The sequence below is a fragment of the Dromiciops gliroides genome, chromosome 3 (assembly GCF_019393635.1).
Source record: "Dromiciops gliroides isolate mDroGli1 chromosome 3, mDroGli1.pri, whole genome shotgun sequence".
NCBI lineage: Eukaryota > Metazoa > Chordata > Mammalia > Microbiotheria > Microbiotheriidae > Dromiciops > Dromiciops gliroides.
In genome coordinates, this window is record NC_057863.1 from 371697632 (window position 1) to 371711666 (window position 14035).

General features: G+C 37.1%; 1 protein-coding gene across 1 annotated transcript; it reads left to right on the forward strand.

Annotated features, from left to right (window-relative positions):
- The first annotated feature begins 3419 nt into the window (after window positions 1–3419).
- On the forward strand, window positions 3420–3671 carry LOC122751280 (40S ribosomal protein S21-like). The gene has a single exon (XM_043998270.1). It carries the CDS (start codon window positions 3420–3422, stop codon window positions 3669–3671), a length of 252 nt encoding a protein of 83 aa, XP_043854205.1.
- Window positions 3672–14035: the final 10364 nt, after the last annotated feature.

Below are 14035 nucleotides of genomic sequence, written 5' to 3' on the forward strand. Positions count from 1 at the left end.
TGAAAACAAGATTTACTGTGGCTAATCAGAGGTGGCTATTACACAGTCTAGTTTCCAGGAGGAAACATCTTTATGACAGGCTAAGATGAATGTCCATGCAGGCTGTACACATTTCATTCCAGTTGCTTCCAGAAGACGGAGTCAAAGCATGGCAATGTGAATCTTCAAAAAACTACTTGTATCTTTCTCTTCTTATGCCAATAAAAAGAAAGATCTCTGCAATCCTCAAAACAACAACTTTCCAACCCCCAGTGTGGAAATAATCATTCTCAGCTGCAAGGTGTCTCTTCTCACCAAGTAATAGTTTTCCTATTTATCTGCAGCAAAGAGAAGAGGGAAATATTTTTATCACGTATGTACTTTTCTAACAACTGATTCTGGGAGGATATAAGAAGAGAAAATCAGCTCACAAGGAGAGGTAATAACAGCAACTTATCAGGCATGCCTTGAACTGTTTCTATTGTAGCAATTTAGTAATCTGTCTAAAGGAAAACAAAATCAAAATGAACTGTGCATACACCATCCTTTGCCCTTGCCTGCCTCAGTCCCTTATTGGGAGCTTAATTAGATAAGGATTTGCCTTTTTAATACCCTCTGTCTTTAAGGAGAGGTGAGAAAACAGCTCCATCACCACTGATTTCATTATGATTTTCTGTGGCTGCAGGGAGATGATGTTCATGTTCATTAAACTATATCTGTCTGAAGATTAAAATGGTGTGCATGTAAGTGTCCTGACATGCAAGTCAAACTCCTATAAAATTTCTTTCATAGCTGTCCTGGTTGGTACACACATGTTCAAATGTCACTGAATGAGAAAGGCTTGAAGTTTGTATATTTTTGGGAAGGGGATAGGGTGAACATTTTTATATACCTACTATATGTCAGCAACTGTACTAGAGTGTTTTTTAAAAATAACAAATATCTCATTTGAAAGAATTTATATTATAGGAAATAAAGTTAGAAGAGCTTTATAAATTCAAGTTCTGTTTACAGATGCCAAGAAGAATTGGAATGTAAGTACAGATATGTTAGAACCTTTATGTGGTTAAAAATATTCTAATTGTAAATGCTTCCTTGTGAAAAAGTACACTAAAATTGAGATTGTAATGCCTGAATAAAGTGATCTCATAAACCTCTTTAGCAGTAGAAAGATCCTGGAGGAACAAATAGAACATTTTCATTGAACACCAGGGACCTGTAATCCATGCTGGAGGCTGACAGACTTTGCTTTATTTAAGTCTAATTGTAGATTTAAAGGTGTAGAACCTTGGTTCTTGCTTTACATGGCTACAAGAGGAGCAGTAAGCAGAGGACTGGATTGGGGGGTAAGAATACCTGGGATGGAATTCTGACTTTGTCACCTACAACCTGCATCACCTTGGGCTGGTAATATGACATTTGTTTTCTCATCTGCAAAATGAAGGCATTGAATGAAATGGCTCAGCATCTTTTCACCTCTAAGTCATTTTGTCCTAAGTGATTTCACTGTAAGGGAATAAGGGATTGTGATATGATGGAAGGGATACTGAGTAAAACACAAAGGTTTTCCTTTCTCCCCAGTTGATAAGTGCTTAGTTGAAGTTTATTCAACCTTAAAAGCAATTTACACAGGCCAGTGGACTGGTGGGAATTGAAGAGACAAATGAAAACTTGTCTGTATGTTTATTCACAGACTCAAAAAGACTCAAGGGGCAATTTGAACTGTGCGGGGCAGGATGGTGGTGGTGAGGGGGACAGAGTCTACAACCTAGGGTAAGGAAAAAGGGAAAGAAATTCACTTACCCAAACCCAGCTGTAACTGAAGGGTGGGTTCAAATATGCAAGGTCTAGTCAAAGTCTAAATCTTTTGTTTAGCTCTTGCATGTTGAATAATACTCACTAACAAGAGAACTGAAAATATGTTATTATACAAAAGACATGTTGATTCAGTTTCTCACTAAAAGAGCCACAAATCTTCCCTGAGAAAGAAGTAGCAGCTTCAGTAGCAAATGTCAGTTTCAGCAGATGACCCCAGTGGGCCTAGTGGTAGTGTGGTAAAAATTATTTATGGTATAGATTAATGTCGCAAGTTTTTTAGCTGAATCATGTGCATGCTACTGAGCAGCTTTTGAAGGACCTCCTCTTTTGGGGGAGGAAAAACTGAACACCACCGGAAGGGAGGCAGCTTCCAGTAGGTGGGGCATGTTCAAAAGTACACTCTTTTTCAGCCTGACCGGGGTTGGTGAGTTTAATTACGGAAAACCCTAAATTCATTTGAACTAGCTTAATAGGGAATGCTCTGGGATTGCATAGGCTAAGCTTAGAGTTAAGACTATCTATCTGTATTTCTACTTCCTTATTTGGTTTCACCTTTGTGGTTTAATTAATTCCCAAGTAATAAAATCTGATCCTTTATGAACTAAAGCTCAGAGGAAAGGAAAGTTCAAAGGGGAGATTAAACCTAAAAGAGTCCCTCATATTTCTGGGACCCCAATATTAAGGCAAGTTACCCAAATAATGTTCTATATATCAAATTTTGGCCCTCACAGTAGAGAGTGGATTTTCAGTGGATTCTGTTGATGAAGGTGGCATGGAGCAGCATTATTAAAACAAACAAACAAACAAACAAACAAACAAACAAACTCTGAAACATTAGAGAGGAAAGTCATATGAGAGAGTCTCTTTGAAAACTGAAAAGAAGGAAGGATTTACAGTCAGAAGGATTCACAGTTCCTTTCCTTTCTTATCACATTCTGTCTTAAACTTATTTTCACATATGCCTCATGCCCTCTGTGGTGGGAGTAGTATCTTACCCTAGGAAGGTTTGGGTAGTTTTTATTTAAAGGATATTGAAACTATCCTCAAAATTTAATTGGTTGAGTAGACTAAGGCTCAGACTCTTTTGATAGCTTTCTATTTCACCTGTGTTCAAAGAATTCCAAGCCTGGAGGTTTTTCTTTAGGCCTTGAACAGCAGACCAGCAGTGTGCCCTATGGTGGTACCAGAAGGATGTGTTTACCTGAATCAGTGCCATCCTCCATGCACATCCCTTCCATGCCCTAAATGTCTTTCTTGTGCTATGGCTAAGAAAGCTTACTCTTTGTTAACCATCAGAAATTCTATATGTTTCATGGTGTTTCTTTTTCAAACCTGAGGTAATAGATTAGCTTGATCAGACAGAGGCTACAACATCCTCCATGAGACTATAAGAGTTGTGAGTACAGAGGGTTTCTGTCTTAATCTTTGCATCCTTGGCACCTAACAGAGGTGCACTTAGTAGTTGTTGATAAATGTTGAATTGAATTGTTGAATACAAGAAATATGTTTTTAAAATAGTATAAGGTGCAGCATTTGGGTAGTGGAAAAGTCAAAAGAGTTGGGTATCTCCTTTTTCTCTTCCGCTGCTTTCGAGTTTTCACTTGGTTCCCTCAGCTGCTGACATGCAGAATGACGCCGGTGAGTTCATGGGCCTGTACATGCCGTGGAAATGCTCCGTGAACAACAGGATCATCAGGGCCAAGGACCACGTGTCCATCCAGATGAACGTGGCAGAGGTTGAGAAGGTCACAGGCAGATTCAATGGCCAATTTAAAACTTATGCAATTTGTGAAGCAATTCATAGAATGGGAGAATCTGATGACTCTATTCTCTGGCTGGCAAAAAATGATGGTATTGTTTCAAAGAATTTCTAATTGAAGAAACCTTGTGGAATATGTATTAATAAATCAGAAAAATGGAAAAAAAGAGAGTTGGATATCAGCACTAACTAGATAATATATGCCACATATATTATCTGGACCCTAACTTGTTCATCCATGAAAGAAGGGGCTAGTGCTAGGTCATATATAAGATACTTTCTAGGAGGTCTCTTCCAAATTCAACAGTATACTATTTCAGAATTGAAAAAAAAGGAACACATATTATATGATGAATGTAGAGTCTTCTTTCCTGGCAGAATAATAGTAAAAACTAAACCAAACCAAACCAAGAAAAAAACCAACCCCCCAAACCAAAGAGACCTTCTTTTTGCTTAAATGAACTGAAGCTATAATTTTACTCCTATCTAGTAGGCTCATCAAAGTAATTAACAAGTTTTTATTTATATAGGTTACCTGTTGTTACAACACTATTATTGGGCTACTTTTGAAGTTAGAGGAGATAAGGTTTACTTATGTAATTACCTGAGGGTAAAGGAAATATTTTTGTTTTTATTCAGTTGTTGGTTCTCAGGAAGAAAGAAAATAATGATGTGTGTGTGTGTGTGTGTGTGTGTGTGTGCGTGCTAGCATGCACACCAGAGTATTTTCTAGTTTTTTGAAAAGAGAAAAAAGGCTGTGAGCAATTTGCTATCAGAGGAAAGTGTCAATCTGCTGCCAAGCAAAAACACAGTTGGTGTGGTGCTCTGATGTAGTTAGTATCCAAATAAAGTCTGGATACTTCAAAGTAGGAGTGGAATTTAGAAGAATAAATAAGGATAAGCTCTTTAAAAATAAGCTCTCTTCTTTGTTTATCAAGTCAAGAAGTACATGCACACAATTCACTAGCAATGATGCTGGGAAATGAAAAGGAAGAAAAATATATCAATAATTTAGAGGCTGGTGATTTTACATACTGTAGTTTTGAGCATAACAGGCATATAATCAGGCTCTTTTCCAAAAGCTGGTGACATCTTCTGGGTAATATTATAAAAGCTTCAAAAGAGAATACTTAAAGGATACTATGTCCTAATATTGTGATTTTGTGGTAGATTGGATTCTTTGTGTTTCATATTTTTCTCCTTCTTCATTTATGCCAGAATTCTTGGTTTCCCTCTTATTTTCCCATTTTTCTCTTGATCATCAGAGTGAATAGAGAAATCTGTAGGGTAAGATCACTCATCAAGAATCCCTAGAACCACTGAATAGTTGGGGTTCTCACAGATTCATACTAGGTTGGGCCTTAGTGGCAGACACCAACTTTCATTTTCTAGATAAGAAAAATAAGGTTCAATGTCATGGTTGCAGTATACAGAGGCTAGCACTAGAATGTAATTCAATTCAAGTCAAGTCAACAATGATTATAGACCTCCTGTGAGGGAGATACAAGGATATGCAATGTGGATACAAAGATGAAAAATATCACAATCCCTTTTGGGGAGGTAGCAGGTTATACCAGAAATATCAATAGACTTGGAATAAGAGGATCTAGATTCAAATTCTGACACTTCTACTCATTCTCTGTGTGATGTTGGGCATTATTTCACTGTTCTGGGCCCCAATTTCCTCATTTGCAAAATGTAGGGATTGAACTCCGTGATTTCTAAGATTCTTTCTTACTCTAAATTAGGATCCAATGATCCAATATCTTCTCTTAAAGCAATTCATGGGATCATATTGTTGTGCATATAAATAAGCTTGATATAAGGGAGGAACAGAGAAACTGAGAACCAGAGAGATTGCATGGTGTAATGGAAAGGACACTGAACTTGATAAGATTTGGATTCAAATTTCAACTTCAACACATTAATTGTGTGACTACAGTCAAGGCTCAGGCGTAATTTCCTCATTTATAAAATTTAGATAATACATTCACAATACTTATCCTTATAGAGCTTTTATGAAGAAAATATTTCCAAATCATAAAGTATATGTAACATAGACAAAGGAATACTTAATTCAGATGTTGTAATAATAAATATACAAATACCTGGCAAGCATAATCCTCTTCTCCCATTTTACTTTACTACTTTAGTCTCTGGGGAGAGGAAAGGTTTAGGTTCATAGCTTAGCTTATTTTCTATTCCAAGTCCAAACTCCCTTGGGTTCCAGTTGTAGGCACCTCTTGTTTTTCATGGATTCCATGCTGGGCTAGCTTACAGTATCCCCTCATCTGCAATTCTGGGTGCAAGGTCACCATGGCTTGAACTCTCTTGTCCTGTGAGGATGACCTTTGGCTCCCCAAACAAAGGAGGACAAGTGACACAGAATGAAATAATCTTCAGACTCATTTCTCTAATTCTGGATCAATTCTTCTTTGTCTAGACATATAAATATAGTTATCAGAATTAATCTTTCCCTCAAAGGGAAACGGAATTATTAGGTAACTGGAAGTTTAAAAAAAATCACATCTTTGGTGGGGTGCTAGATGTTTTAAGGTGTGATGAAAATCTTAAAGATCTTAAAGGTTTACCTAGCCTTATTCTGACAACAATTTTCATACAGCCTTGATTGAAGAAGTGAGTTTGATCAGTAAAAATTACTCTTTTTCCAGCCCTCAATGGTCCTTTCTTTCAATGACAAGTTTTTTTTAATAGAAATAATAACTTAAAAATTCAACTTCAAGATGCCTACACCACTGTGTAAAAAAATCAATAACAATCCCTCTAGGTACTAGGTCTTTGGTCTTTTCCTTTGTTTTTGAGGATCAATTAGTTCTTTTTTCCCTTTTCTTAGCAACAGTTTTTTAGTTTATGGCAAAGTTTTACATTTTTGGTCATTGAATTACTTTGTGCTTTGCTGCAACTGATCCAGATTCGTTGAGTGATTGAATGCTCTATGAAACACTTGACTTTCCCATTTCAACAGTTTATTCAATGTCACTAACAGTAATTGAACTGTGATATTTAAAAGCTAAAGCTTTTGCACATTTTTGGGGGGTATAATAATATTCATTCTTAAAAAGCTCTAAATTAAAAATAGAGAACAATGAAACATGTATGAAATTCAGTACCCAATTTGACATAGAATTAAGTAAAAGTGAGGAAACCAGCTCAATACAATCTCATGTAGATAAGGTCAGACATTCCAAACCATCCTACTGTCAGTAGAAAGCATGTGTGAGCATTGTTATAAAAGATAAAACTATATCAAAATTATTATTGTCCCACATAATTTATATACCACTATAAATTAAGAAATTGTGTTAATCTACATGGCAGAGAGAGCTCAGAAATCACATATCCTGAATTAGTGATATCCTGTAGTCGTCTATGCTTGACTCCATACTCATCAGAATTTTTATTAATATCATGGATAAGATACCATCACTTTATCATATTTGTCAATCAAATGAAGCTAGAAAGTATAGCAACATGGTGGGTGACAGAATGAGTATCTTGGAACAATGAGCTCAAAGCAACAAATATAAATTTATTAGGGATAAATGTAAAGTTCTATGTTTAGGTTAAAAAAAACAACTGCTGAGTATAGGATTGGAAACATGGCTAGAAAACAACTTCTGTGAAAAAGATGTGGTTTTTGTTTACTGCCATCTCAACAAGACCTAATGGTATGACTACCAAAAATTTTAATGCAATATTAGGCTGGAATAATATGTGGTAAAATATGAAAGTTTTTAACAGTCGGTTAGGATAACTGAAAGACGCCAGTTTTTCAAGGACCACCCTTTTGGGGAGGAGATGAACAGTCTGCCTGCTGCGCATGTCAGACTGCCTGCCGGGTACAGTGCGCCTGCTGCGCATGTCAGACTGCCTGCCAGGTACAGTGCGCCTGCTGCGCATGTCAGACTGCCTGCGGGGTTTTTTTGGGACTTCCGGGGTGGAGAGAAGGAGAGGAGCCTTTTGCCTGCTTGGCGGGACTCCTGACGGCGCGGCACAGACTCTCTCTCCAAAGGTGGCCTTGTCGGTTGGTGGCCTTGTCGGTTTGGTGAGTTGTTATAAGGAATATAGACTAAGCTTAGACTTAAGACGATTTGTATTGTGTTTCTACTTTCCTATCCTTCTAATCAACATCACCTTGTGACTATCATAACTATAAATAAAAAGGTCTATCTAGAAAACCAAAAGCTGCTTCCATTTACTAGTTTGGGAGATAAATTAAGGGAAAGGTTAAGTAGGGGAGATTTATGATCTAATATCCAATTTTAAATCTCACAAATATAAATGTGATAACCAAGGTTAGGAATGTAATAGACACACTGACCTCTGTGCAGGTGAGAGTATATTAGAAGTATCATATTCAGTTCTGTATAATGCATTTTAAAAGTGGCATTGACAGACTGGAGTTTATCCAGAAAAATATGAAAATTTTTTTAATGTTTGAAAGATTTGAGGATATTAAAATTGGAGAAGAGGGGATTTAATTGATTGTCACTAAGGAGGCTTAATCTTCAAATGTTTGAAGGATTGTCATGGGGAAGAGGAAATAGAATTATTCTATATCCCACAATTCTGAACATATAGAGCTTAAGACATAAGAATGCCACTCCTATAAATCTGAATTTTTTTTTGTTTCAGTCTCACTTAGCACTGAGATGGTGGTACAAAATAAGTGGGGATAGGAGTGGAGAATGGATGTAGTCACTGTTGATAAGGTGTTTACATGGTAACAAGGTATTAACATCAGGGAATCCCTTTACAGAGTATGGGCACCTCTTTCTGATTGAGTCAGAAAGGGAAATATGATGACTGGATAAAATTGGCTAAGCTCCTGGGGGCTTTAAATAGATAAACCCTATAAATTACCAGCAATTCAAGAATGGGGCAGTTTGGGTGAGTCAAAGAAAAAGAATCAATATTCAGAGAAGACAGCTCTTTATCTCTTGGAGAAGGAGAAGGGATACATAGTTCTATTTTATTGACCATAGTATCTATAGCAGAACTACTCATCCAAAGACAGTCTACATCCAGCAGTTGAAAAGTCAGTTTGAGAGAACCTTTTCTTACTATGTCATCTTAGTAAATACCTTTGCTACTAGGTAATAACCAAATTACGTAATACTTTTATTTTGCCCATCCCCTATTATTTTGTTTTTGTTTTTTGTTTGTTGTTTGTTTGTTTTTGCGGGGCAATGGGGGTTAAGTGACTTTCCCAGGGTCACAAGCTAGTAAGTGTCAAATGTCTGAGGCCAGATTTGAACTCAGGTACTCCTGAATCCAGGGCTGGTGCTTTATCCACTGCGCCACCTAGCCGCCCCTTCATCCCCTATTATTTTTAATTATACAGGGGGAGTAATTTTCTATTACTCCCAATTCTTGCTGATCTTGCCTGCTGAGAAAGTTGTAGTTCATTCAAGAACCTTATTTGGGCATCTTTTTTCCTTCTTAACTATCCTCACTATTTTGACTCTTGAAATTAGTGATTGCTCATTTATGGAATTTTTAAGGACTAGCCAGTGAAAGACTATAAGTTAAGGTAAAATACTTAAAAATATGCATTAATATTCTTCTGATTATAATTAATTACTATTATATACACACATTTATACATATACATGCATATATATAAATATATGTGTATGTATACATATACGTATGTGTGTGTGTGTGTGTGTGTGTGTGTGTGTGTATCTCAACCCCTTTAGTTGTTTTATAATGGGAATTATACCAATGAGGTTTCGTTTACTTAGTTTAAAAGGATGGTCCCATAATGTACACTCTTGAAACCTGAGCATAGTCATACCTCTAGGGATACAAACTACAAACCTGTGAGTGTTGAGTTGGGAAGATACCCAAGAAGGGGTATAATGATATGGTCCAAAGTGCTATTCCAGTAGGTATCAGGTTGATTGCAATCTAACACTCCCAGTGGCATGGAGATAGGCTTTTTCTCAGTTACTATTTAGTCCTAGACTTTCACCTGCCCAACCTCAACTTGTCCTTTCTTTTGGGAAATGCTCCTTTTTGTGTCACAGACCCTCTCTAACAATCTGGTGAAACCTATGGATCCCTTCTCAGAATAATGTTTTAGATACATAAAATAAAACATGTAGGATTACAAAGGAAAACTAAATATAGATAAAATTTACATATGTGTGTGTATTCGACTTCCTTTCCTATAGGCTCTTTCTTCAGTTCTGCTTCTTGCAAATGCCATGATAATTTTTTTCAAAACAAAAAATTCACAACTTAGCATTGCAAGATAAGAAATAGAAGGCAAATAGCAGCAACTAGCAGAGAAAAACTACAGGTTTCCATGGGGTTTTATAACCAGTCAATTGCAACCTTCTGTGTACATTTGAGGTAGTTAAAGTCAACTTTTTCTATTGTTATTGAGCCATTTCAGTTATGTCCAACTGTTCATGACTTCATTAGGGTTTTTCTCGGCAGAGATATTGGAGTGGTTTGCCATGTTCTTCTCCAGATTATTTTATAGATAAGGAAACTAAAACAAACAGCGTTAATTGACTTGCTTAGGGTCACACAACTAGTAGGTGTCTGAGGCCAGATTTGAACTTAGGTCTTCCTAACTCCAGGCTAGGTGTTCTATCCATTGCATCATCTAGCTGCAGAGTTTTCTACCTTATTGTTCATCCCTTCCTTTTTTTTTTCAGGGAAATGAGGGTTAAGTGACTTGCCCAGGGTCACACAGCTAGTAAGTGTCAAGGGTCTGAGGCCGAATTTGAACTCAGGTACTCCTAAATCCAGGGCCAGTGCTTTACCACTGCGCCATCTAGCTGCCCCCCCCCATCCCTTCCTTTTCATAGATCCTATTCCTGAATGAGGCCATAGATTTTAATCTAAAGCCAATGGATACAGTTTGGCAAAGCTTACGTATCTCAGTCTTTACAGAATTCATTTTCCTCAACCTTGGCACAAATTCATCAATCCAAACACTTGCATTGCATTGATAGAGCTTCCCTTAGGGTGAGTCATAATACCTCGCTTAGTCTCAGGTGGGATCTTGCTGTAGATTTCTACATGAGCACACAAACAGCTTTCTAAATCAGTGTCCAAAATTCTCTCCTTTGAGGAAACATACTATCTTCCACAATTGTTCCATACATAACTCATCCCTCTCATGGAGATTTTGGAGATCTATGAACAATTATGGGAGTGCCACATTTCTTTTTTCCTGATCTTTCTTATTTGCTTTAATTAGTATAAAGGGATTCTACTACCTACTTGCATGTCTTCAGTCTTACCTTCTTTAAAGTTTGCTATTCAATAAGAGGCGGTCAATTAACATGTGACTATCGTCTATCAAAGGGGCATCTACCCATCTTTGATTCGGTGCCCTAACCTTACATAATCCCTTTAAGCCTTGTTTCTCCAATACTTCTTTCAGTCCAGTATTCTCTCTCCAACCAAAATTCTTTGGGCTAGATTTTCTATGCCTTTAAAGGAGAAAGATTAATGTCGCAGGTGGCCTAATTCAAGAAGTCCAGGTCTCTCCCTTCACTCCAAAGGAGAATATCTGGATTTTTGCCATATGACATTTACTAATGAGGGTGGCCTCTGATGATTGGAATTTTAGGTAAAGTAGGAAAGAAAGATCGTTTTCATGCAGATGAGTGAAGAAAATGTTTTGTGGGTCCTTTAGGGGCCTTCCAGAGCCCCTTAAGTGAATCTTTAGGTGACAATTGATATTCCCTAAGATTTCAATTCCCTCATTTATAAAATAAGAGTATTGGACTAAATGATATTTAGTGTCCCTTCTATCTGTAATATATAGTTATATGTGAGTGGGTGGGTATAGGAGTGTAGAATGTATATATGTATATACACATACAGATATACAAATATACATACACACACAGCAGGAACAATGCTATGCTTTTTGGTGAAACATCTTTTATCACCAAATTCTATAGTCTATTTTGCCCATTATCTCTGATTCTGGTTTATCAGGAGGCAGTCATTTCTTTTTGCTCCCAATTCTTGCTGAGCCTTACCTGCTGAGAAAGTTGTAGTTCATTTTGCAGCAACCTTATTTGGGAATCTTTCTATCCTCCTTAACCAGTCTCATGGGAATATTTTGATTCTTGAAAGTGGCTATTGCTCATTTGTGGTATCCTTGGGGAACTTTATGTGAAAGACATTCAGTAAAGGCAAAATACTTTAAAAATATGTATTAATGTTCTTATGACTATTATACAATTAATGAATATTGAAACACCCACATAAAGCCCTTCAGGGAACTAGAATGAAAGCCTGTGTTTTTGACAGTTGTACCTTTGGCTCTGACCTTTTCTGCTATACTTTTTATCACAGTTGGAGACATCGAATGATGAGAACCAAGCAGGCTGTAAACATTATCTGAGTTAAGGGGTGCTATTTTAAGAATTCTAGCTCATAAAATTCTGTACTTGCCAACTTCTTTATATCTTCCACAGTGCTTAGCAGGATATCTTATATATGATGAGCATGAAACAAACATTTATTAAGATTTTGTTGATTGGATTGTATATAAAAAGCAGTGAAAAAAATCTGTTGTTAGAGACACTGTCTTCCCCTTCCATCACACACCTAAGCCCTATAAAAAATGGCAGCAGCAGCAGCAACAACCGCAGCAACAACCAAAATCCCTAAAGTGTTAAAATGACAATATTCAATGAAGCCAGAGAAGCAAATCAGGAGAAATATTCAGGTAGATTTTATTGTTCTGATTAGGCAAATTGCTTTACTTTTATGCATTTTAGTTTCTTCATATGCAAAAGACTAAATAATCTTTGAAAGGCTTTCAAGGTCTAACAATCATTTCTCAAAACGCATTTATTAAGCACCTACTCTATTCCAGGTACCATGCTAAGTTCTGAGGATTCAAAGAAAGAAAAAAAACTCCAAAACTCAAAGAAAGAAAAACAATCCCTGTATTCAAGTAGGTCACAGTTTAATAGGGTAGACAAAAGGCAAACAACTATGTACAGACAAGATAGATACAAGCTAAACAGGAGATGATTAAAAGAGGGAAGGCACTAACATTAGCGAGTATTTGAAAAGACATCTTGTAGAAGGTGACATTTTATCTGGGATTTGAAGGAAGCTAGAGGTGGAAATGAGGAGAGGGCAGACAGTCAAAATATATGGAGTCAGAGAGGAAGTCCCTTATGAGAGGAATAACAAGGAGGACAGTGTTATTGTATCACTGAGTAGATAGAGGGTGGGTAGGGAGGAGTAAAGTATAGGAAGACCATAAAGGTAGGAAAGGATTAGGTTAAGAATGGCCTTGAATGTTGAATCCTAAATAGAAGATTTTATATTTGATTCTAGAAGTGAAATGGAGCCATTTAAGTTTATAGAATAGAGGAGTGACATGATCATCCTTGTGCTTTAGAAATATCAGTTGATACTGGAGTGAATGATAGATTGGAGTAGGAAGAGGCTTGAAGCAGAGAAACCCACCAGCAAGCCACTTCAGTGGTCTAGGCATGAGGTGATAAAGGTATGCGTCAAGGTGGTAGCATTGATGGAGGAGATATGGGCACATATGCAAGAGATGCTGCAGAGGTGAAATCAACATGCATTGGCAACCAATTGGATATGAGGAGAGAGAGAGAGAGAGAGAGAGAGAGAGAGAGAGAGAGAGAGAGAGAGAGAGAGAGAGAGAGAGAGAGAAGTTAAGGATGACATGTTAGTTGTAAGACAGGATGACTGGGAGGATGGTGGTGCCTTTGATGGCAATAGGAAAGTTAGGGAGAAGGAAGGACTTGTGGGAAAAATTCAGTTTGGGACATATTGAATTTAATATATCTACAGGATATCCAATTTGAGATGTTCAAAAGTGGTGGGAGATATGAGAGGTCAGGAAGGAGATTAGAATGGGAGAAGTAGATGTGGGAATGATTAGTATAGAGATGAAATTGAATTCATGGGAGCTGATAAGAGCACTGAGCAAAAGAATAAAGAGGGGAAAGAAGGCCAATGATACATGAGAAAGGAGGATACCCACCATAACATTTTTTTTCTATTCTACTCTATCAATCAATAGTCATTTATTACTATGTACCAGGAACTATGCTAGGTACTAGGTATAAAAAGCAAAAAATACACCAAAAGTCTCTTTCCTCAAGGGGGTTTACATTCTTTCAGGGAAACAATGTAAACAGATAGATGTAAAATTAACGTGAAGTGTTTTTAGTATTTGTTTTTGTGAGGTGGGTCAAAACCCAGGGGGCCGGGAAGTTCATTGGTGGCTCTTTAGTTCAGCTTAGAAGGAAGCTAGAGATTCCAAATGACAAAAGTGAAGAGGAAGTGCATTCTAGAAATGAAGAACAGCTTGGATAAAGGGATAGAGGCAGGAGACAGGATGCTGGGTTCAGGAAATAGTTTTTAGTAGGTGAATTTGTCTAGAAAGTAGAGTGTATGGATGGTAAGAATGTTTAATAGGCCTGGAAAGGT

Excerpts from the sequence above, each read along its gene's own strand:
- LOC122751280 (XM_043998270.1), top strand. The coding sequence starts at position 3,420 with ATGCAGAATGACGCCGGTGAGTTCATGGGCCTGTACATGCCGTGGAAA.